The sequence below is a fragment of the Erpetoichthys calabaricus genome, chromosome 7, assembly GCF_900747795.2.
Source record: "Erpetoichthys calabaricus chromosome 7, fErpCal1.3, whole genome shotgun sequence".
Taxonomy (NCBI): domain Eukaryota; kingdom Metazoa; phylum Chordata; class Cladistia; order Polypteriformes; family Polypteridae; genus Erpetoichthys; species Erpetoichthys calabaricus.
The window spans coordinates 28,500,711-28,526,384 of record NC_041400.2 but is presented as its reverse complement, the minus strand read 5'-3'; the positions used below and the strand labels follow the sequence as shown (position 1 = coordinate 28,526,384).

General features: G+C 39.2%; 1 protein-coding gene across 1 annotated transcript in view; it reads right to left on the bottom strand.

Annotated features, from left to right (window-relative positions):
• Positions 1–25,674, bottom strand: part of LOC114654378 (A disintegrin and metalloproteinase with thrombospondin motifs 19-like) — a 221,007-nt gene that overhangs the window by 1,743 nt on the left and 193,590 nt on the right. The window contains exons 18-22 of the mRNA XM_028804882.2: positions 24,566–24,719; positions 22,080–22,203; positions 13,348–13,552; positions 11,537–11,689; positions 4,745–4,922 (exon numbers count right to left, since the gene is read on the bottom strand). Of these exons, the coding sequence (XP_028660715.1) occupies positions 4,745–4,922; positions 11,537–11,689; positions 13,348–13,552; positions 22,080–22,203; positions 24,566–24,719 (814 nt within the window). The remainder of the gene's footprint in view (positions 1–4,744; positions 4,923–11,536; positions 11,690–13,347; positions 13,553–22,079; positions 22,204–24,565; positions 24,720–25,674) is intronic.

The window sequence follows — 25,674 nt, the reverse complement described above, 5'->3', positions numbered from 1 at the left end:
TAGTACCCAGACTAATAAAAATATCCCTCAAAGGACACCTGGGATTAGTTAAATTTTACTCAAACCACCGATATTTCTAAATTTATGTTTTAGATCAGTGATCTCCAACTCTGGTCCTGGAGGGTCACTGTGGCTGCAAGTTTTCATTCTAACCCTTTTCTTAATTGGTGACCAGTTTTTTCAGATAATTAACTCCTTTTCCTTTTATTTTAATGGACTTGTTTTTTTAAGATCTTTTTCCCTTGAATTTCTTCATTGTTCCTCTGATTTGCTTCACTTCTTTCCTTAAATGGCACCCAAAAAGAACTGAAATGTGAAGTGAGTGAGCCAACAGAACACCAACTAAGTCAGGGCCTCAAACTCCAACTAACTTCACTCCAACCAGTTGTTTAATTACGCGCTGAGTCTTGTCATTAATGAAACCCATTCTTCAATTCCATGGCTTGTTGCTGCTCTCATGGTGCATTAGCAGACATTTCCAAAATTGTTGATTTTTCTCTTTTCTAAGAGCACCTTTAAAATATTTTGGAGACCTGAACATATCAACATTCCTGAGACATTCATCCTTCATTTTTTTCAGATATTGTGTCATGGACACAGTTTGCTGGTCCTGTTTTGGCTCACTTTGGTTTTCTCATTATTGTTTAGCTGATAATTAAGGAAAAAGAAACAATTAAGGGGTCCGAGTCTTCAAGAGCAAATCAATTAAAATTCATAAGAAAGAAGTTAATTAGGAGCAAAAACAATTAAGAAAAGGGTTAGAATGAACATCTGCAGCCACTTCTGCCCTCCAGGACTGGAGTTGGGGACCCCCATTTTAGGTAGTCATAACTTATTATTTTACTGGTTTTCTCCAGACTGCTGATACAATAAATAGTAAAATAAACAGTGCAGAATTACATTTTAAAGACTCTAAAAATACTGCTTATGGTTTACAAAGCCTTAAATAATCTGCTCCATCCTATATTTCAGAATGTCTCTCACCTTACACTCCAGGTCGTAACCTCAGATCTTCATATGAGTGTCTGCTTAGAATTCCAAGAGCTAAATTTAAAAGAAGTGGTGAGGCAGCCTTCTGCTGTTATGCACCTAAAATCTGGAATAGTTTACCGATAGAAATTCACCAGGCTTTAAAAAACTCACAGCTTTCTCACAGCTTCATTTTAGTTTAACCCTGATATTCTATATATGCAATTAATTATCAATATCATTCTTGGTGGCTCCCAAATCCATACTAACCCCTACTTTCTCTGCTGATCTGCGCCACCACCACCCGATCATAGCACCATGATGTCCCTCCAATGATGGATTAAAGACCAGAGGTCCACATGACCATCATCATCAAGTCCTTCCATGAGAACCCTGAATACAATGAGGACTGATTGTTAAGTAGAATGCCTAGAGCGGGCTGGGTGGTCTCGTGGCCTCAGAACCCCTACAGATTTTTTTTTTCTCCAGCCATCTGAGGTGTTATTTTTTTTTGTTTTTTCTATCCTCCCTGGCCATCAGACCTTAATTTTATTCTATGTTAATTAGCATTGCCTAATTTTATATTTTGTCTTTTTTCTCTTTCTTCGTCCTGTAAAGCACTTTGAACTACATCATTTGTATGAAAATCCATTCATTTTCCAACCCGCTGAATCTGAACACAGGGTCACGGGGGTCTTCTGGAGCCAATCCCAGCCAACACAGGGCACAAGGCAGGAACCAATCCTGGGCAGGGTGCTAACCCACCACAGGACACACACAAACACCAAGCACACACTAGGGCCAATTTAGAATCACCAATCCACCTAACCTGCATGTCCAGAGCGCCCGGAGGAAACCCACGCAGACACGGGGAGAACATGCAAACTCCACGCAGGGAGGACCTGGGAAGTGAACCCAGGTCCCCAGGTCTCCCAACTGCGAGGCAGCAGCACTACCCACTGCGCCACCGTGTCGCTTGTATGAAAATGTGCTATAGAAATAAATGTTGTTGTTGTTGTTGTAAAGAACAACTATACCGAGAAGTGATTTTCATCACCCACCATAAGAGAGTGAACTGTATCCTTGGACGAGTACAGAGAATCGCGATATTGTTTCATTACTGCACCCACACACTTGTTTTCACACTTAACTTTACTGGGTTGGTCAAAACACAAACTTACCATATTGCAACAGTTCCCATGATGCTACTGGAAGAAGCAAGCTATGGTTACTGTAGCTCTCACGAGCTGTGAATGTCAGAACGAGTGCCTGAAACATCGATACCATTACGACCGATACTGATTCCAAAACAGGGATAGATTACAACAAGGGGGAACTGTAGAGAAGAGGGTCTTGCATTGTTCTTAACATCTGTCTTCTATGATAGTGGAGACAGAAAAGATCCAAACTCCCAAAGCTTGCTTTTCTGGTCAAATCATACATGTGGCCCTGCTATGTCTGTAACCAGTGAGTGAGCATTTCAGTTCCAGGGCATGTTGTCACAACAGTGAGGCCTCAGCTACATGTGGTGAAGACATTCTAATTTTATTTAAAAGAAATACACTATATGGTGAACAGTTTGTGAACACTTGATCATCATAACTATACAGTATGAGCTTGTTGGATACCATTCTAAGAGCATGGGTATTATTATGTAGGTAGCCGGTCTTGGCAGCTATAACAGCCTCTACTATTCTGGGGTGGCCTTCCACAAGATTTTGGAACATTGGCTTAAAAAGAGCCCTCCATCTCAGGGAGGCTGAGTCAGCAGACAGAGGACAACGCCTGCGTGGATTAAGAGGAGTTGGGAGAAAGAGGAAGGATTCACCATCCCTATGTACTGTGCTGTGGAACAGTTCCAGAGGACCTGTAAAGGTATTTGAAGAAATAAAAAAGCATTGCATTTGAACACCGGTGACTGTGCTTGTGTCAGTTGTGTCAAGGGCTCAGTGATGCCCCTGTTGTCCACAACACTAAACAAATAGCAAAGACATCTGTCATGGATGGCTTGGCTCTGCTGCTTTTCATTCAGAAGATATCCCCTTTTAATTACCAGGAGGCCACATGAGCGGAGGGACCTATGAGTGAGGACCCAAAAATTGCAAGAATCGGTTAGTAGCATGGGATTAGGGTGTAACTCTCAATATGCCTCTAGGTTTTGTATGTCTGTTAGTCTGGTTTATTAGTCCACTGAGTCCACTGAGTGCAGTAGTCAGAAAAGCGCTATATAAATGTATTGAATTGTTATTATTTCTGCCACTTATTTTACAACTGAGCATGGAAAAAGCACTATGTAAATAAAATGCATTATTATTATTTATTTATTATCGTCATGCTGGTGACATTAGTGAATATTTTTTTTTCTCCACACCATGACATATTTTCAAGAGACAATGATGATCACATTTTTTGACATTTTTCATCCATCCATCCATTTTCCAACCCACTGAATCCGAACACAGGGTCACGGGGGTTTGCTGGAGCCAATCCCAGCCAACACAGGGCACAAGGCAGAAACCAATGCCGGGCAGGGTGCCAACCCACCGCAGGACACACACAAACGCACCCACACACCAAGCACGCACTAGGGCCAATTTAGGATTTCCAGTCCACCTAACCTGCATGTCTTTGGACTGTGGGAGGAAACCGGAGCGCCCGGAGGAAATCCACGCAGACACGGGGAGAACATGCAAACTCCACACAGGGAGGACCCGGGAAGTGAACCCGGGTCTCCTAACTGCGAGGCAGCAGCGCTACCACTGCGCCACCGTGCCGCCCCCTAGACTTGTTCATAAAGAGTTTATTCCCTGTGAACAGAGTCTTAATCGGTTGTGTTACATTGAATTGCTAAGATGTCTACGGAAAATCATCAGGATAAAAATATTCACAGCAGTGGAGCATGCAAAAGTGCATTGTGCACCTTTTTCCAGTACTGCTCTTCTTTAGCCTAGAGACCAAAACTGCCCACAGTACTCCAGATGAGGCCTCACCAGTGCATTATAAAGCTTGAGCATCACCTCCTGGTACTCCACACATCAGGGTGCTATATAACCTCACATTCTGTTAACCTTCTTAATGGCTCCTGAACACTGTCTGGCAGGTGATCTTGTCAAGTCCAATATGACTCCTAAATCCTACTCATAAGGTTAAATATGTTTCTCATGTTTAATTGTTCTTGAAGAATGATTCAACTGAACCATAACTAATCCCTTTAGTGTCTGATATCATATGCACCACTACCCTTTGATTCTCCATTAGAATTTTCTTCAGATGTCAGTGTGGAAGTCTATCAAGACTTTATGTCATCTTGGAGAAAAGCTCTACTAGAACATCTTTCTCCAGCCTTTAGCATCTGAAGGCAGCTGGTTATGGTACGTACAGTATTTACTAAGCGAGAGCTTGATAAGACACCAGGCATTAAACACAGTGCCTGTGAAGTCACTCTTTGTACTCTGAATGGAGAATGTGGGCAACAATGGTGAAATTGTGGGTTATAAACTATAACAGAAGAGCTCTACAGAGCATAACTTTTATCGGACAAATGAGTAAAAATTTGAAAAGCAATGCTGCTATTAAAAGAAAAAATAATGTTTTGGCTAGCAGTAAAATACCAGACACTTGGGCTGTGGGTTGTCCCATCAGTTAAAACCTACACCGTATTCAGTTTAAGGCTAAGATGTGAAATAGCAGTAGTGAAACCAGTTGAGCAAAATGAATGACAAGCATGCTTCCTACAAGGTCACTGCACAGAAATCAAGGACTGTAAATGGCTTACCCAGTCTGGGTGATGTGATGGTGTTCACATTCACGCGTTCATTGCAGGGCTGTAGGTGGCAGGGTCGGTATGCTGCTGGCTTCTCAGAGGTAAAGCATTCGCTCCCGTGTCTTCCTGTGATCTTGTGCATACACTGAATGACTCGAGATTGCATTCCCTTTCCACAGGTGACGGAACACTAGAGAAATAACAATAAAGAACAAATCCAGACAGGCTGCAAAGGGTGAGGCTTGAGAGCTTGCAAGTGAAGTTGCTCCATGAACAATAGTGCATATACACCCGGGTCTAAAAAACTGAAGAGCAGACATGCTTGTACCTGCTGAATTGGATTAGATGTTTACATTTTAAGGGTGTAAAATTAACTGCTTATGACAAGAAAGCCCACCTGGGCCTCTGAAAGATGCCTCAAGTGACCATCAAATGGCTTTTGCTGGCTGTTCCTCTATTCCACTGGCCAAGCAGTTATTTAGGTGGCACTCCTCTTGTTTTTTTCATTGTGATACTGTGCATACCAGGAGGAGAGAGGAGAACATCAGGTAGGCTGATTTGGGTTTCCTGTTATTTAACATAAACTCTTGTATTTTAATAAATTCTTGTTACTCATGTTAGTCGGACATACAGTATAAGTACGAGTTTCCCTTTACTCTGTACATATGAAAATACTTTGGCTGCTACAATTTGTTACATTCTCCATGGTGGCTCCTTGCAATTTTTAGATTTTCAAGCAATTTTTTCAATAAAATAAGAAAAAGAAGGAGAAGGAAGCATATGGGCAGCAATGTGCCTTCCTATGCCCGCAGATTTTGGATTAGTGTAACTGGGAATACTCTTTATTTTGGCAAATGCAAAGGCATTGGAACAATCTTGTCTTCACATTTGATTTACACTTTTTAGGTTCCACATACCCCTCATAGTCCTCCTTCTCTATAAGGAACACCTCAGAAAGAAACTGTGTCTTATCTTTATGGGCCTGAATAGTCTAGTTTGATATCCTACCTCTTCACTATGAGGACACCCTTGCTTTATTGTACTGAGTCTTACAAATGTAAACATTGACCAGCTACAGGGTAACAGAAGATGTGATGGAGTTTATGATGCCAAGACTAATGTGGGCATCAATTTTCTTCCCAGAGACAAAGGGACCATGTTGCTTAAGAATGACAATGTTTAGTTTGTGTCTTCACTCCATTCAGTAGTCCATCTAAACATTGCTGATAGTCTGACAACCTGGGAAACTAAATTGGGAGCCTCCTCCAACTGGAGAATGAGAGTGATTATGAATCCCTGCTCTTTTCCTCAGGAGGAGCTCTGATCAACGTACCACAGGGGATTTGTTCTTTCATTTTCCTGCATATCCTGCAATAAATGGAAACCCATTTTGCTCTCCAAATCTTCTTCTCTTTAACTCCAGATTCATTTTCTCCTCATTGGCCTCCTGGCTGATGGGTTCTCCATAATAATAACTAACACCTATCATTATAAACAACTGTTCCATGACGGAAGCCATCATTTTTTGGGGGCCCTAGAGGTGCAGTCTTTTTATCCTACCATTTGTCCTTCTCCTGCTTCCCACAATGCCCATGACTACTTGCATGTCTTTGACATCCCCAAGATTACTGGTTATACTGGAATTTTATGTCATGGAAGCAAAGCTTGTAACTAGGTACTGTATCAACATTCTAAATTCTGTTCCTTATAAGAATGCTGCTAAATGTTAAATTCTGTATTATGGTTTTGTGTACTGTTGAAAATAATTAGTCTTCTTTGTATTGATCTGTATTGAGTGTGTTTATGCAATAACATTGGTTGTCAAATGTTGTGTCTTTCTTTATATATTATTTCTCTGTAACAATGTCTTCTGTTTTTGTACTTTCCTGCTACAAATAAATTTCCATCTGGGAAAATAAAGTCTACCTAAACCTAAACCTCTCTCAAATGCTCTCGAGGCTTGTCAAGAGTTGCACCAATTTTCCCAGTCGGATGGCCTGCTGTGACACAATAATCTAGTCTTGTCCAGTCTGTGAGGCCTCAGACAAAACCTGGGATTCAAGGTATTTCACACCCCACATCCCAGTTATTATCAAATGTATTTCTCATATTTATCACTCACATCTATTTATGTGCATCTGCAAGGAACAGTATGAAACTGTCACACCCTCCTTGTAACGTCACAGTGAAAGACTCCATAAAAAACAAGTAAACCCATTTCGAAGTCCAGGTGATGTTTCTGCACCAGCTCGCCTTATGGGCCAAGCCAACCTGGGCATAATGCCTAGATAAATGTAACGGTCACTGGGTGCTGGATCATAAGCCCCACATGACACCAGTTCTCTGGTAACATTATATGTTGCAGCATAACCACTGTGTAAGAAATACTGCAGAGATACAATATTAAAAAGTTTAAAACCCTGTCATAAATAGCAGGTGGTCACACTGTACTGCTCCCCTGTAAAAAGCAATATAATCCAACTAGTAACATCAGGACACTGGTGCCCTTGTAAGAAGTAAAATAACCTACTTGTGTCCCACAAGTGGCACAGATGCATTTTTACCACGTGAAGCAGAATAAAACTCACATTTAAGCGACAGGTTATGCCAATTCACTACCTCACAGTAAGGAGCAATATACGATGACCCATTACTCCCTGGGTACACTGGTTTTCCTTTCATATTTTTTGCACTAATATGTGCCTGTAAATTCACCCTGTAGAAGTGTGTGTTAGTCTGCATGGGTGAATACATCCTAAAATAATACTGGTGCCAAGTCCAGGTCACTAAGATGCCAAGACAAATTTTTGTCCCTATGAACCTGAACTGAAAAGAATGAGTTAAATACTGTATATATTCACACATAAATTGGGTCTTGAAACCAGAAAAATCGATCATAAAATAAGACCCTGACTTATACGCCTGTTCAAAAATGTGACACTTAATTTTTTTTTTTTTTTTACATCTTCTTGCCTCAGATCCATTTAATTTTGTTGCAGCAGCGCAGTTACCAATTTCTTTCGCCACTTCAACGACATTTAATTTAAAACCAGCTTCATATTTTCTTCTGATTGAACACTCCATCGTAGATAAGCGATGCTCTTACGATAAAGGTATATGAGGGTGTGAGATACAAAAAACACAAAACAGTGCAAACGTCGCTTCGGAATAGTTTGGGTATTAACGTGTGGTCACGTAGGCACAATACATAGAAAAAAAAAGCAATGTGCTCCGTGGTTACTCTCTCAGGTGGGTGTTAGCATATGGTAATCTTTTGGACCAATAGCGTGAGTTTTCTGCATTCGACTTATAAACATTATAAAATGCCAGAAATTATACTGTAAAACCAAGTCCCAACTTTTCCACGGGAGAACTTATTCACAAGTATATATGGTAATGAAAAGATGTTTTTCAATACTCCTTTTGACTCTGAGCTTGATTTGACCCTCACAAAGTCTTCTCAATTCTGAAACATTTTAGGTTCCCTGGACTTGAGGGCTTTCACTTCAAACCTATTTGATATTAATTGACCATCTTAACCTGTAGTAGTATTGATCCTAAGTTTTAGAACAGATGTGATCTAAGATAGATAGATAGATAGATAGATAGATAGATAGATAGATAGATAGATAGATAGATAGACCTTTATTTGTCCCAAGAAGAAATTTAGCTTTTATAAAAGGTCAAGAAATATAGAAATATAGTGGGTCAAAATTGGTCTGAAGGACATGGAAGGGTTCAAAATGTGTGGCAGCTGTACAAAAATGTGACTTTTGGAAACTTTTTGCTGTAAAGAGCACTTTACAGAAGCCTTTACAATTCTGAACTAAAAGTTGACATTTACGACGTTCTTATGGGTTGTAAATGAACAAACTATGCTACATGTAGTGAAAAATCCATTAATGTCAATGGTGGGTTCTCTAATATCTTGCTCACTCTCTTCAGTGCTATCAGTCCCTATTCATGTTTTGCTATATGTTACTATGTCAGGGCACTAGTGCAAATTCTTACGTCTCAGCACTGTATCTGCTAAACGTCTTCTTGCCTCTAGCTGATCTTATCTCACTAGAGAACTGCCTGTCTCCCTTTAACAACTTGATCCTTCTAGAGTCATCTGCATCATGGATTAATGGAGCATCTAGTGTGAGCATTCATAATTTAGAATCAGCTTCAGCCTCCACAGTTAAATCTTTTATGCGCCAGGGTCTCATGATGAAAGGCATACTTTGGAGTGTGTGGTGGCGGTGTGGTCAGCCGCTGTTCTTGGTGGTATGACACAGGACTCTCGACAGGGGTGGGAAGAGGGTGTATAATGGGCAACATGTGCGCTTATTTTATTTTTATAAACCAAAAAACTGATCACATAAAAAGTCAATTGTGTATCAAAATTGGACCCAAAAGACACAGCAAGTTAATTTTTTTTAGAAGCTGTACAAATTATAGAATGTTTAACTTTTACCTTTTTACTGCTCATTAATTTAGAGAAGGGCAGAAAAAGTCACAAAGTTTCATCCTCAACAAATAAAATTTACAATGCTTCACTGATTACAAACACAAAAACAAGTCAAATATGACCAGAAGACGTGTAAAGGTTAGGTGGGTCATAAAATGGATGGATAAATGATAACCATTAGCTGATGCTCTGTAAACAGCAATGCCATTCATCTTATAAACCCCATGTCATACACACTGGCATCTTTGCAAGGAACTACCCACTTGTAAGCTGCGTGTACCAATGCTGTATTAGTAATATTTATTACTTTATTTATTTACTTGAGAATAAAACATTATAACAGAATACAACTCAATCAAATAAATGAGATTAATAAAGCAAATACTGTACAACAGTATGTTTTAAAAATAATCTAAAAAAAATAACTCAGCCCTCAACCAAAGCTTCAGAAACAGTACCATTTAAAGAGAGATAAAAACTTACATAAGTGACAGGTGGTGCCACTACACTGCCTCCTCATAAGGACCAGCATACCCCAGCTCATTACCAACAACCCTCTTGTAATGCTATATACGGAGATAAAGCTCTACATATAACTACCAGGTGGAACCACTTCACTGTCTCCCTGTAAACAGCAGTATAAGATGGCTCACAACTCACAGGTAATATCACTGCAATGGCATCTTTCCAAGCGACAATATAATCTCTCTTGTGACCTTGAAAGTGTTGCAACTGCACTGGTGTTACACATAGAAAAATTAAATCCCTCCTCCAAGCACCAGGTGGTGCTAGTGTACTGTGTCCCTGTAAAGAGCAGTCTAAGTACTCCATTTCTATATCTTCAGGCACCCTGTAAAGGTCAGTGTGTGTGGCTCTTAATTCTGCACAACTTTCAAGTGGCAGAGCCCCTGGAAAAGCTGCTAACATCACTGTACCAGGTTTTAATAATATGCAGAATCCACCCACCCATTTTCCAAACCCATATATCAAGCTGAGTTAACTGTTGCAAATTCTGGCAGTACTGGTGTTAGGCAGGAGCCAAAACTGGATGGGTTGCCTGTCTGCACACTTACTCATAATGGGCCAGTCAGAGTCAATAGTTAACCCAACCATCATGTCTTTAGGGTGTGGCAGGGAAAACCTGAGTACCTGGAGAAAATCATGGAGACAACATGCTCGTAAAAGCAATGTCTGGCCTAAGGTTCTAATTCTGCATCTTGGAGTTAGGGGGCAACATTGCTAACCACCGTACTGCTGACTCATAGTATTTTTGAAAAGAGCTTTGCAGTTGCCACACAGTTGCATGTATTATTTAGAATATGTAACAGACATGTGGACGGGCCTACATGCTCAGCGGTGGGCTCTGAATTTTTGACCCTGCACCTTCCAGGGGTAGCCAGATGGCTTCTTGGCCCCAAGACCACACAGTGCCTGCAGTCTTTCATAACGTAGGCAGTGGAACTTCTTTGACCAAACAACAGACTACAAAGTCAGACAATCCAAAAAACACCTGTGGCTCCAGAAGTAAATCAAGAAATAGATATTCTTCAAACAGTGGGGTCAACCAGAGGTCAAACCCCCCTCAGCAGATATGAAAGACAGACCTCCTGTTGATTTAGGGAAGACCCCTACGTGCCACTCAAATTGCTGAAGAGGACAGTTTAATCCCGTAAAGCACCATGTAGATCTCTGCACGAGTGGAATGTGTATAAAGTGTGGCTGCAGGTCTACACCTGCTAGGACCTGCCGGGGTGGCTACACAGTGTGGTCTCGGTATGCAGAGTGAAAGTCCAATCAAGCAGACTGCATTAGACACAGGATGAGTGGCAAATGTAATGACACCATGAAGTGTGACAAGAAAAGTGTAACACAACAGCAGGTATGTAAGGGGTGCATCTGAAGGGGGTTCGCCATGATGATCTCCTGATGGTCACTATTTATCCCCAATTTCCACTGTTCTACTTCTGTACTTTCTTAACATTTACAGGAGACACAGGGAGACAAGATCATCTATTTTCAGGCAGCATAGGACACCACTGCATTTGCTAACTGCCTGCTTCTTGTTGATGTAGGCAGGTGGTCTGTAAGTTTCTTGTTGTTTGGTCAGTGACTAATGGAGCTTGATTATACTTAAATGCAAGTAGCTGAAAAGCTTATTGTACTCGCTGAAAGCTTTCAAAAAAAAAAAAAAGGCGGCAAAGCAATTTTGCACTCAGAGGAAGGACCACTTGGGACTCGACATCTTAGTCAAAATAATAATAAATAAACATTAGGCATTCTATACTAGAAGACAGAGCCCACCTAGCTAAACACAAAGAGCCAGAAAGGATAAGCAATAAAAATAAGGGTACCTTAGACCAGTCACCGGATCGCCAGATGTAACACTTGGAATAATCTTCACAGTCTTCCACCTCCCGGGGGCGTGTTGACAGGTCACACTTCTTGCGAGGGTTGGTGCACCTTATAGTGCGTTGCCGAGCCCCTTTGCCACATTTTGTTGAACACTGAAAGAGAACAACCACAGCACTAAAGAATGACACTGACAGAAATAGGTCCTGCCACCCATGTTGACACTGAGGTGGCCTCAAGAAACAGCAAATTTGTAGGTGTCTCTGGTGCAAGCACCAATATGACCTGCTTATATTAATGAAATCTTCACTTATAAGTTCTAACAGTCTATATATTACATGGCCATATATGACTTAGTAATTAGACACATCTTGTTTAACATGTTAACAGTTGCATTAGTAAGGAACGCCAGTCATTGTATATTTTATGTCCTTATTGCCAGAATTACACTGAAATGTCTTTAAAGCATACCAAAACACTAACACTGAAACCTACCAGTGACATTCTGTGGGGCTCATCTGGCAGTCTTCTCACTTGAAATAAAGCTGTTTAAAATACAATCTTACTTCTCAGTATGATTATTAGGCAAAAGAGTACAAGATGTGTCCTCAGAGGCTGGACAACGAACAGCACACCCCACCCTGGCGCTGTGCACTTCATGGATGACCATACACACTAACATGAGAGCAAATCCAATAAAAGGGGTGTGAAGTCATAGAAGATGGTTACATATTTCTATTGCCAAAACTATCAGATTAGGCCAGCAGTTCTACCAGGGTGGTCCAGATCTAATTATGCAACTGTTCGACTGACAACCGTCTCCCCGCCATTTTGGAATGCAGGGCAGGTGCTGCCATCTATCGGCGAAAAAAAGAATTTTAAGTGAAATCTCTATGTGCAGGGCAGATGCTGTGAATTCTCTATGTAATAAACTTAATAAGTTATAGCATATGAAAATTGCATAATTAGATCTGGACCATCCTATATTAGTTACACAGTTATATGCTCCTGATTGCTTTGTTCAAAAATGTAGTAAGACAGCAGACTATGTTTTTTAACCATTGTGCGGCAGCACAGTGGCACACGGCGAGAGCATGGGCCTGAACTGAGATGGAAGAGCTCCACAGGTGTTTGAGACCTGTCTGAGAAGGACAGGACTACCTTCCGAAGTTGGCATAAAAAGACCTCCGCGATCACTATGCACAATGAATAGTGGGCATATGAGTTGCCTCTAAGACAAATGGGGGCGGGCAAAGGAACAAAGCTGCTGGGAGATGCCACCAAAGTGCTCACTAAGTGCTGTGTCTATGAACACCAAGCTGCTTTTATACCAGCTTCTTCAGCAGTCCCACCTCCTCGGAGAGTTGAGCATGTGTATGAGATATAATGTGTGTGTGGTCAGTAAAATAATGGTGTGTCTTGGGATGGCTTTGGTTACAAAAAGTGTGCCACCACAGAAAAAAGGTTGGGCAACACTGGGCTATATTAATGAATACAATAGACATGAGATGGCCATGGTGACATTTCTCCTCAGCAGTATTCTCAAACTTCTATCAGAATCAAATAAGACTTGATGATTGATTAATTTATGCTCCTTAAGGATGATGTTAAGGAAGAACCTATTTAAGGCTGAAGTTACTCACAAAAACAATGAATAAACAGAACAACATTCAGCAGAATGGTGCAATAGCTAACCTGAATGGCAAAAGAAAACATGCAAATGTAAATCACATATTCCATGAAAGTGAAGGTGTTGTAAGGAATATCAGTCTCTAATAAAGCTTCTAGTGAAAATCTCACATTTATAGTGTACCTCAGACCACACGCCAGCTTCCCATACTGTTACACAGTCCTGGCCTTCACAACGCTGAGTAGAAGCAGGTTTGGGAGACAGGCAGTCCCTTTCTTTGGCTCGGACCAGGGTCCCATTACGAACTTGTTGAGTGCATGCCACCTGTCTGCTCTGGGATCCCTTTCCACATGTTCTTGAACATGATGTCCACTCTGTCATCATCCACCTGAAAAAATCAGAGCAAGTTCAAGTGGCACTTCAATTAAAGTGATGATAAACAAAACGGTGCTGAACCGGCAGATAAAACTCTGATACTGTAAATGTCTAATCTTTGCATCTGAAGATGTGTCATTGTGATTGAGGTTCAAGGGACAGATGACATTAGCATGCTGCAGGAGCAATTTGTCATTTCACCTTTTACTTTGAAAACAAATTGTAATTTTACAAGGGAGAACCATGCCTTAACTTGAGGACCCTGTGACCTACTGTACAAATGTAGAATTCCATGCACTGCCTGCTTTTAAAATCTTTGAGTCTTGTGGGACTATACATTGACATTAACAGAAAAAAATCAAATTCACTGTAGTAATGCATAGAAAGGCTGTGGACAGTAGAAGTAGCCGTCCAATACCTGCAATCCTTTGCCATAAAGGGAAAATAAGCAATATTTCAGATATTGGTGAGTGTATCTTCAAGACAGTCCCATACTTGTGACTGGCTAAAAGGCAAGAGTGAACATGTGTTTGTAAGAGATACAATTGTTACATTTGAGGCTTTTTTTCCTAACCCATCCATACATCCATTGCTTTCAGTTTCTGAGCAAGTATTGGAACTATATGCCAACAAAGTGTTCTTTGACATAATCCTCATGAATTCAATAGGCCTGTGTGTCACAAAAAGGTGACTTCACGCACTGGCACAGAGAGTGGACAAACTGTGCAGTCCCCAGACATGGAGAGAGACAGCTAGAGTTCAAATTTCTGGATGTCATCACTAATTCATTTTTAATATTTTCCAATTCAGAAACTCAGGAACAATTCACAATACAGGTATGCATAAAGAGGAGAACTGTTGAGTAAATCTGATGTTATGTTTGCTTCTTGAGTATTAAGCTATGGTGGGAGAAAAGTGGAGCCGATGCAATTCACTGAAAATGGAATCTGTTCTGCCACTGAACCCGAGCAGGTTTGAATTTTGAAAATGGACTGAAAGATAAAACGAATGTCAAAAGCACAAAAACAAGCTGAAAACAAGGCAATCAAAATAACTGCTGCCAGAGTCCTAAGGATAACTAGAAATCAGAGTTAAGGAGAAATGCAAATGTTTTCAAAACCAGAAATCATCACAGCAATCCACACAAAAGCTCTCTGAATACCTACAGTCATTAAGGCAAAAGGAACTGGAACCAGGAATCAGGAATTGAGCTGTTCAAAGTTTTTTATAGGTGTTTGTGTACTAAATGACACAATGTTACACTGCTTTAAGGGTTTTTTCAAGGTGACAAACTTTAATTCTGGGGTTAGTTTGTTGAATCATGGCTTACTTTTTGTGGTGTGAATTATTCAGTGCCATCTTGCTGCCATTTTGATTTTGTATTTGTTTCTCTGTCATTAGGATAGAGGCTCATGTTATTATGGGCAACTCGTGGAAGGCTGTAACCTCCCGATGCAATGGGTTAAATTGTCATTTTTTTGAGGATTTCCACACCTGCGTTTGCGGATGCAAAGCCCTTTTTGTCAAACAACTTCATTCTCAAAACTAACTATTCAACGTGTTTTTTGGTGCTGACCCTTTGCTTATGTTTTGAGTTCTACTTTTGCCTCTCTTTACTTTTCCGACACGATTTCTTTTCTCTCTCAGTTACAACCTCCTTCTAACTACGTCTTATCACCTGATCTTACTTAAAAATATTTTTGCTAGTCATCACTAGCGTAACAGATCCATGATGTCAGTGCATAATGCATTGCACCAGTGACGCAGCCTTAGGAACCAGGTGATGCACTGACTACGAGACCCACAAAATGTCACTGCCCATAAGAAAAACAAAATGGTGCGGTGATAAACAAAAATAATAAAATACAGTATAATTAATTTTAACTGTTAAGTATATGCAAAGGTGTCTGAGGATTATTGTAAGTGCAACAAAGCCAGCAAATAATTAAACTAGCAAAAGACGAGGTCAGGATAAACAGGGGATAGAATACCATGGAAAGCAAACAAATATGAGAAATCAGTAACCAAAGCTAAAAGAGTGAAAAAGCCAAGTACAGAAAAGAGATCATAATCAGAACCCAAATTCTACTGCTGTCACCTACTTGTTTGAAAACCAAGAAAAATAAAGAATTTTAAATTCATTTTGGGATAAGACAGTAGATAATTGATGCCATATTCATTCTGTAACTTCCTATGATGTCAAAAGCATAACAATTGTAGTCATATGATCAACTAACTAGATTTTGTATGAACAAAAAAACAAGACAGTAACAAAAATAAACAGAAACAGATTCCTCACATATCAAAGCTCCAAATTAGGCAAAAGCACAAATCAGGCTAAACACTATATTAACATTGTGATTTAAGCAAAATAATAATATCAAACTGTTCTTTGATGTCCAAAGAAGAATAAAGAAAGCTTAGAAGAAAATTTAACTGCTTGGTACATTTTTATAAACATCTGGAGCATAATAATCCCCATCCCCAAATTTTTTCTTCTAAAACTGAGTTAAGAGTTAGTTTACCAATATCAGTTGTTTCAATATTGATCACACTTGTACATTCTGCCCCAGTATGAGGTTAAACCAAAAAATAAAGGCAATTTAAAAATGATGCGATAACCGCAATGGACAGAAGCTGACACAATACAGCATGTTTGCAGTGGCTTATGGGTAGACTGAAGATGCACAGTGCAGTGTTCTGCTGATAGTCTAGTTTAAGCCAACATGGACATGAACTTGGATACTCTGCTGTGGGATTTCACCAATGCTGAACATTGTGCCATTGTGAGATGACTTTGGCCAGAGGGATTGAAAACCTGCTGAAATGTTCAAATTGCCTTTACTTTTTGATTTACCCTTGTAATTTTGTATATACAGTAACTGCACCCATGTTTTGTTCATCTCAGCAACATTTATGGCTTTTCTAGGATGAAATGCTTGTTTCAAGTTCTGTCTTGTTCTATTTAATACAAGCTTGGGCCTGGACAGAGACAAAAATGTAAATTTCTGCTTCCTAGCATAAAGGCATTAATGGGCTTACAGTATCACCACAATTCCTCTTTCGCCGGCACAATTTAAAGATATAAACAAAAATGTATGTGTTTTTCAGTGATGACAAGTTGATCAGGTTTTGAGGTTGCAAATCAGATTATGTTTATCTATCAACCTACCTAGCACCTGTCCTTTTCTGTTTCTTGATTCCTGCATATTCCTGCTTTCAGTTAACTACTGTAGGGAGTGATAAGTTCTTCACACTGGAGCACTGAACACTCAATGTTTAGATGACTTTTGCATATCCACTCTTTGCCACTGAAGTTTTCTTTACGAATATCAGTAGGAACATCTAAAGAAATGAACTACTGCATACCTTAAGTACATTGTTTGATAGGATTAATATTTGACCCACTGGGGTAGTCAACCACCTTTGGAGAAAAAAAAAAAAAACGAAGACTTACATGCTTCATGTGCCGTGGAGCTTCAAATTTAATTTATATCTCCAAAGCATCTTTAGGATTGCGATCATCAAGACTGTCATCATAACTCGCAAAGTGGAAGTCCTCTTACCAGTACATCCACAATAAATGTCTGATGGCTCAACAAAGTGTCTACACGTGACAGGAAACAGGTGTGATGATTTTTTTTTCAATAGACATCTTAATTTAATTAGAGAATGACAGATGGTCACATGCAGAATTCATGCATGAAACTGTTTCCAGACATAAGATAAACCCCTTTCTTCTTAGGTCAATGACACAAATTCTGCTGGAGGTGAAACACCATTGGTTTTGCTAATTTTTTTTATTTTTTGTTGCTAAGTGAAACACTACATTTCAACAGAATCATTCAGCTCGTCACTAGTCATAATGAATGTCAAGATGTGTCAGGTTTATTTGAGGTAGTGCCACCTGAAATGTCGTCAAGTGGATTCAGTTAACTATATGGGGTGATTAATTCTTTACACTGGAGCACCGAACACTGAAGGTTTAGATGACTTTCACACATCCACACTTTGCCCAAAGAGGCTTGCTTTACTTATATCAGTAGGATCCTTAGGAACATCTGATGAAATGAACTACTGCACATCCACAGTAAATTGTCTGTTTTATAGGATTTTTATTTGACCCTCTGGAGTAGTCAACTGCTTTTGAAGATAAAAATGAAGACTCATAAGAATCTTTTCACTTTTTTTTTTCCTCAGCTGTAAAAATGACAGCCCACTTTCATTTCTGTAGAACCAAAGAAAATATTATGAAAATGGGAAAAAAAATCTAAGAGGTGTTTGAGAAAAGTTATATGGCTGAGAGTTGTGCTGAGTTTCAGCTAGTAAGTACTGCATGTCTGCTCCTTAAACGGGGGGTGGGTAGGGGAAAAAGTTCTAGCTTCTTTATTGACTATGAGCCACAAAAGTCTGCTGTACATTGAAACGTATATTTCTGTATTTAGCTTTTAATGAGTGCCTGGTCTTTAATAATTAAGAAGATTCACATGAACAAAGAAAATGTAGAATAGGAAGGGACATTAAGTGATGAAGATGCCTTCTGTATTAATCTATTTCTGCAGGTGTGGACGTTCATGAGAAGTTTAGTAATCGCTGGTGCAGATCAGCGACATCATTCCTTTTTTTTGGCCTGTGCAGTTCTTTGTATTTGTATCTGGCTCATTTATCTGCCATTATATTCATTTAGAGTAATTTAGATAAAGAAAGAGTTAATTTCATTTTCCCTTTGCAATTATGTTACATTAAGTGCTATTTGTGTCAATTAGCAAAAAAAGAAAAGCCCAGCTTTACATTGTGCTGTTTTTAGCGGGTTGGATAATGGTTGGATGGATGGATGGATTACCTAATATATCAAAAAGATAAAACAATAGTTTGTGTCAATCTAAAGTGATTATTTGGACTGTTTCTAACTTTTAAGTATAGTTAAGTAATATACTGTGGTTTGTTGACTGAACTCCACACAAATATAGAAAATGAATAACGGTGCAGGGAATAATTTAGAGGGTCTCCTTTAATATTTTTCTGTCAAGTTTGGCTTGACTGATATATGTGATATGCCTTCTAGTGGTTGGATGGATTAAGTGAGCCATCATTTTCTAACTCGGTTACCTGTGATTTCGCTTTGGAGGAGCTCTCCTAATAAATATTTTTTTGCTGAAATAGGTGGGGAATTGTATAGTGAATGGAGGGGTATGTTTTGTAGGGGACACATGCTCTTTGAAGCAATCGGTTCTTTTATCTCACAGCCTAATTCTAGACCAATAACAGCCCTATACACCTCGTAACAGGTGGCTAAGGACAGAAAACTGGAAACTTAAGAGAAAAATACCACCTAGCTTTACCTTTAGTGTTGATGTAAGTTTTGGAAACAAATAGTTGTAAACACAACACATCAACATCATCAAACAAGAGTCTGTGTTACAACAGTGAAATGAACAGGTTTATTATCTGGGACCACGGATTGTCTCTCCAGCCATGTCCAGGTGGCTTGCTTTGAAGAGAAGGTTCAAAGACTTGGTGACATTCTGACTTGCAACAAGAAACCATTCAGATATTATACTTGAGATAGACAGCCCATAGCGTCTGACCAATACAGATTTTCAGAATGATAACAATATTGATACAAGGGTACAAAGATGACTGAGTTCCAATACTGCTGATGCATTTAAGTATTAGGGTTTCCAAGAAAAAAATTTTCATGGAAATAAAAAGATTAAGTGTACGATGAAAATGATCTAATTTAATATTTAAACAGATTGAACAACAACAGTTTAGTTTCTTGTTTTTCTTTTAAATTAATGAACCCAAAGCAGAGATGTCTGATGCTTGTCACGTTCTCTTAAGAATAAGCTGCAGGTGGTGAGAGCACAAGCGTCTAATTGTTAAATTGATGCTCATTAAGATAAAATATAGCCCATGTTGAGTTAAATATAAAGAATAAGAACTTCTCTAAAAACAAAGTTTGTTGTTTTATGCTCTTTCATTGGACAATTACATGATGTAAGAAAAAAAGAAATAGATAGATAGATAGATAGATAGATAGATAGATAGATAGATAGATAGATAGATAGATAGATAGATAGATAGATAGATACTTTATTCATCCCAAGGGGAAATTCACATACTCCAGCAGCACCTTACTGATACAAAAAACAATATTCAATCACTTGAATCAGTATGTATGTATATATCAAGAGAGATATAGCCCTTAATCAAATTAAATACTGAAATATATTTATCTACATATATACTGTATGCATATAATTTGTATTATTTAACAAACATTGTTATTGTTATACAATCAGATGTAAAATTTCCATAGGCTTATGCAGATTTATTTTTTTAACCAATTTATTTTTATATTTTTTAGCTTTTAAAAGTTTTACTAGATTGATTTTCACATATTATGATCGCTGAAACAAAGAGTACCTGTATATTATACTTGAGCACCTAATGGAATGTTTAAATTTGCTTATCTCCCAGACTCTCACTAGTCATTAGCCTGGCACTAACCTCTGGCCTTAGTAGATTCGGAAGACAAATGCAAAAGAGCAAGGAGGAGAAGAAGTTAAGACAGCAGGCAAGAAAACGAGACAAGTGACTGTCACAAAAGAAGTAGCGTATGAGTGCATCTTAATAGCATAAAACAACAATAAGGGCACAAATCATATGCCATATAATATTGGAAAAATGGAATGAAATTTAAAAATGGTGCTTGCCTTGAAAGGGTAGCTGTTTGGGAGCTACCAGGTCCGACTTTTGCTCATGAGCTCAGCCAGATTGATTCAATGAAATGTGTCGCAGGATTTACTGATTGTCTAAGCTTTCTTTGTCGCTTCTGCAGTTGTCTGACTGTACAAACTTTATTCATATTCCAGTGGATGAGTCACAGAAAACTGGTTTGATAGCTTTTCTTGCAGCTTATATAGGTCCAGTAAGGAACATGAAACACGCAAAGAATACGCAAAATACAGTACCTAAAACAAAGGACTCAGTGTATAAGTAAAGCGTTTTTGCTTTGTAAAGAGGTTTATATGATGATTTTTTTGATGCACAGGAAGACAAGTCACAGGCAGCAAGGCATATGAGTAATATGCAAGGGCTCATTTGAAACAAGAGGATTTCAGTTACCTTACTGGAGAAAAGCTGCCAGTTTAACATGAAGCTGATGGCAAAATTGTTTATTGACAAATAAATTGTCCTATTAAACAATCATTGCAGCTTAAGGAGGCACGTCTACATGAAAATCTCTGGTTGTTCAAAAGCTGGCAGACTGTGCATTTCAAAAATCAGACAAAATGATGACCTGTAAGTTCCTTTGATAAGCAAACTAAGGCTGGAACAGAACGAGGGCTTACCTGTAAACCTTAACAGTGTTAATGCTCTGTCAATATATTGGCACCCAATGTTATTATTACAGTCCTAATAAAGGCACAGAGATTTTGAAAATTTCAAACTCTTTTTCACAGAACATTGATGTGCCATATATGAAGATTTGGCGCGTTTTCCATTGAGTTTCCGGTAGTGTACATATAATCAATAATTATTACTGCCACTATTAATTAGTGCATCACTTTGATGTATGATTTAATTGATTATGTAAATATATGCACATTTTGTTCAAATTTCTGTATACTACATAAAGAGGTAGTTTGCATTTAAACATGCATATTCAAGTATTTTGCCTTGCATTGCTGTATTGGTACTATATAAACTACAGAACAAAGCCTTTTTGCAATATAATCACCCACAGATACACCAGGAAACAAAATCACAGCTACAGCCTTAGAAATTTCCAGAATTTCTGGTAAGAGTGAGGAAAAAGCAGCATATAGTATATGGAGATATGCCACTTAAAGGGAAATGTTATGAATGATATTTGAATAACATATTAGAGGAAAGGCACTAAATATTGCTGCAGCTATCTATTGAGCCTTTATGGATGAACATCTGAGTACTTGTTCCAAATCATTGAGCCATGTAGCCTCTGGACCTCTTCTCCAAAGAAACCCAACAGATATAGCTGAGGAGCAAACACCTGAGCCAAAGACAACAAAATTGGCCTTGTTCTTGTTGTACCAGAGAGTCTTGTTTGATGAGGTTGATGTGATATTTTCACAGCCACTTCTTTTACAATGTTAAATCAGCATTACAAGCTAAATGCTTTTGTCCCCCTCTACATGTGTTTTGTCTTCCACAAGTGTGTGTGAAGATATTTTTACTAGCGTAAAAAATAAATACTTTTAGGGAACATGTGTCCTTCTCAAAATACAACCCCCATGTCCTCACCCGACACTTAGTCCAGCATTACCAGGTCTTCAATAGAAATGAGTAGATACAGAAAAGGAATGAGTGCAAAGGAGAAATGGAGCTATGCATCGATTGACTGGCCAAATTTCCATTCCATGGAGAGAGCTGGCTTTTATTTGATGTGCACTGATGGGAGGCCACTGATACTTATGCATGAGGTATGAAGATCACAAGCAGGGACTAACCACCTGTGTGTTACACTTGTGTGCATTGCAGTACTCATATCATACCTGGTTTGGCATGGTTGCTCATTGCATTTTCGCACTTGTGGCTTCGGCTTGGTCAGATGCTGGCACTTCTTTTCATCCACCAAACTAGTTGCTTTAGTGCACGACACAATGGTTTTTCGCTCCCCTGAAAAGGAGAAAGTGAAACTTTTATTAGAACATAGGCTGCCAGTTTCCAAAAGCACAGCTAAGAAGTTGGACAACTGATGTGTTCACCCATAAAATTATAATGAAACTTAAAATGCAACCCCACTCCCCAGAGTGAAACTGGAGAGACTACGAACGTGCGCAGGTGCCACACAAAGCCCCCCCGACCCAGAGCAAAACGGGAGAGACTACAAACTGTCTGACATGCTGCAAGCAGGATAAAGCGAGGTCAGAAATAAAAGACAGAGTAGGAAACAAAGTAAAACGTCATAAAGAGGTTAAAGAACGGGGCCAAACACATGGAGAGCGGGTTACAGATGATGAAAACTGGAATGCAACAGCTTCAAAAAACCCTACGCACGAAACACATGCACAGCAAGATACAGAATATAAAGGCAGAAACAACGACAGTTAAACATCCACACCACACAGTGGAGGCAGACCCGGAAGGTGCAGGCGCCTACATCACGCGTCGGAAGGCGCGGGAAAGTACGAAATGCAAAGGCGCCTACACAGCATGGTAAAACCCGACATAATATGGAAGGCGCAGGCCATTTTGTGAGTGGCACTAATGCGTAGTGAAGGCGCAGGCGTCACCGTCATATTGTGCGTGGCACTACTGCGGAGTTAAGTTAGGAATAATGTGCTGCTTGGGATCGTACAAAACGCCGAACGCGACCCACCGTCTGAAACTGCGCAGGCAAAGCAGGCACGGGTTCAAACCGAACGAGCTCGACTGACAGATATATGCATACAACGCGTGTCTCAAACCGCAGAAGCAGGGCAAGCACGGGTTCAAAACAACGCAAGCTCCTACAACGCGCGTCAGAAACTACGGCTGCCCAGCGGGCACGGGTTAAAAACGCCTGGCCAAACGAGCGAAGCGAGCAGGGGGCGAAGCCCCCTTGTTACTCATAAGGAAGAAACCAGCATTGGATGGGGTGTCATTCATGGGGCACAGTCACAACCATAATCAGTAATGTCAGACAAATTTGGACATCTGTTGTTTCCAGTGTTCCTTGCTGATCACCTTTTCAATAGTTTTTCCTCATGTATTGTTTGCCTCATTACAATTTCCAGATTTTGTTTTCTCTTGTCTGCAATTACCAGCACACTAGGACACTTTGTGCTCCCTGACTTACACTGAAAAATGACCACCATACTGGTAATTTCTTTTATGCAATACAAATTTTCTAACCCAATCAATATAAGTTGAAATTCCAAAGTCATATTCTAGGTCCTGAATTCCATAACCAAGCTAATGTTCTTCAATAAATTTTAAGTTGGATCCCACAAACACAGCAGAAAGCTGTTGATCTGGCGAGGAGACTTATAAAAATATACAGTAAATATCTAAATGTGGAAGCGAAGGTCTGTGATACAGTTTGCATATCTGTAGCTAGTAATCCACAAAGGGAGAACATGAATCACATATCTTGAAATAGTTTTTTATTCCTAAGCTTTTGACAGCCTACAAGATGTAATCATCAGAGGTAAATGATTAGACATACAGGAATCAAATGCAATGTATAGCAAATGGGGGGGGGTGGGGGGGGTGCAAGTGGGAGGATCAATAAGGTGCGATTCAGATGGTGTTTGTCATAAAGTCTCTTTTGTTATTTAGGTGTTCTTCTTTTTAAGCCTGCCAATGCTAGGTTCATGTCCAAATGTCTGTTAATGGAGTTCTCATTTGAAAGCCATGATTCAGCCAGCTCTCTGGCACTTTTAGTATTAGCCCGGAATTTGACTTGCACCATGTCCCAGTTACACCTGTGTGTGTGTATAATAAAACTTTGCCATCCATGTGACATGAGTTCATTGTTAAAAGGCCTGAAACAAATCAAAGCAACTTGATGCACTGGCTCACCTAAGCATTCAATGTTTAAGTAAGCCACATTGATGGTGGGGTGAGTAAATATGGAGAATAGCACACAGATGTTTTGAGGTAAGGTAGTTATACTCAATAATTATGGTTGGCGAAGAGTGGTGACATATTGTGTGTCGATTAGCACATGCAAATAAAAATTTCACTCTACTCCGTGCATGTGACAACAATAAAACTACAGCATATATAAGCCTATAATATGAGCAAATATATTTCTCATAACCTATTATAATTACTGTTTCACAATCCAGAACTTTTCTTAAGTTATATTAATGGCCCACACATACAGTGTGTCAGAGCAGAGGAATCTGACTAAGCTATGTAGAATATGGTTTAATATGCTGACCCAAGTTCCTTAAATGTGCTGACATAGTAAACTCGAACTGACTAACACTAAAGTTAACGGTGCAAAGGCAGGCCCAATGTGTCAATGTGAAAACCAGTGTGAATACAGTACCTCCGCCACATGCTGCACTGCAGTCTTCCCAACCTGAGTGTGTCCACATGAACAACGGCTCACTCGCCTTACTGCTCTCATCTTCTGGCACAGGCTCCAAAGGAATTGTGTACTCATAATGGATGCCATAGTTTTGGTCGTTGAATAGGAGAACCTAGAATATTTATGTAAGAGAGGAGACAAGGCAAAAATAAAATAAAAGAATATCAGCCCCCAAAAATTATATTTTATATCTTATTTACTCCATGTAGTTTGAAATGATTGTCAAAAAAATATGTTAAGGTTGTGTTTTCATGCAGAAAAGAGATAACAAAGCTCCTGATAGAATGGCTGATTATGGCGGTCAATACTGGACAACAGCAAGCAATATAAAAAAGTAGCCATGATAAAATCTTGTATGCTTACAATAAACCAAACACATGTATTTTCACTAAGATACTGTTAAATTAACCACTTCCAGGAAATGCTTTCATGAATTGAAACACAGTGAGATACCCCCAAGGATTTAAACCAAAGTCCATAATCCCTGCCCCCAACAACTGGTCGCGAATCTAGCACAGTAACAGCTTATAAACGTTGGTTAATATAAGAGCCAAATCCTTAATGTTAATGGAAAACTGACCTTACTTTTTGCTTAGTGTGATATTGAATATAATATACATTTAGCATAGATAATGAAAGATTCAGTTTAACTCATATAAACTAAGAAGTAATGGAATGTTCTTAATGTTCATCTCAGAATAACAAAAGAATAATCTTCAGATTGAAGTTAGAAAGCCAGAAAGACACATGAACTGTTAGTCAGATAGGAATTAATGGCATATACGTGCAGTGAATAGGATAACATATAGAAACCTTATGAAATGTAATCTAGATTCTTACGCCTTAAGCAGAATATAATAGACATGAAGTTCTTTTTCTTACACGTATTATTACATTTTTTCCTTATTTAGTGTGAACTGTTTGCTTTGAATTTCACTAAAATCTTTAGAACGAAGACACTTAGACTATGGAGTTTTTTGTACAGCGAGTCACTCTATTGCTGGAATGCTTTTCTGGTATTTGAACTATTTTCAACTATTTGGAAACCCTCATCAAACGCATTTACA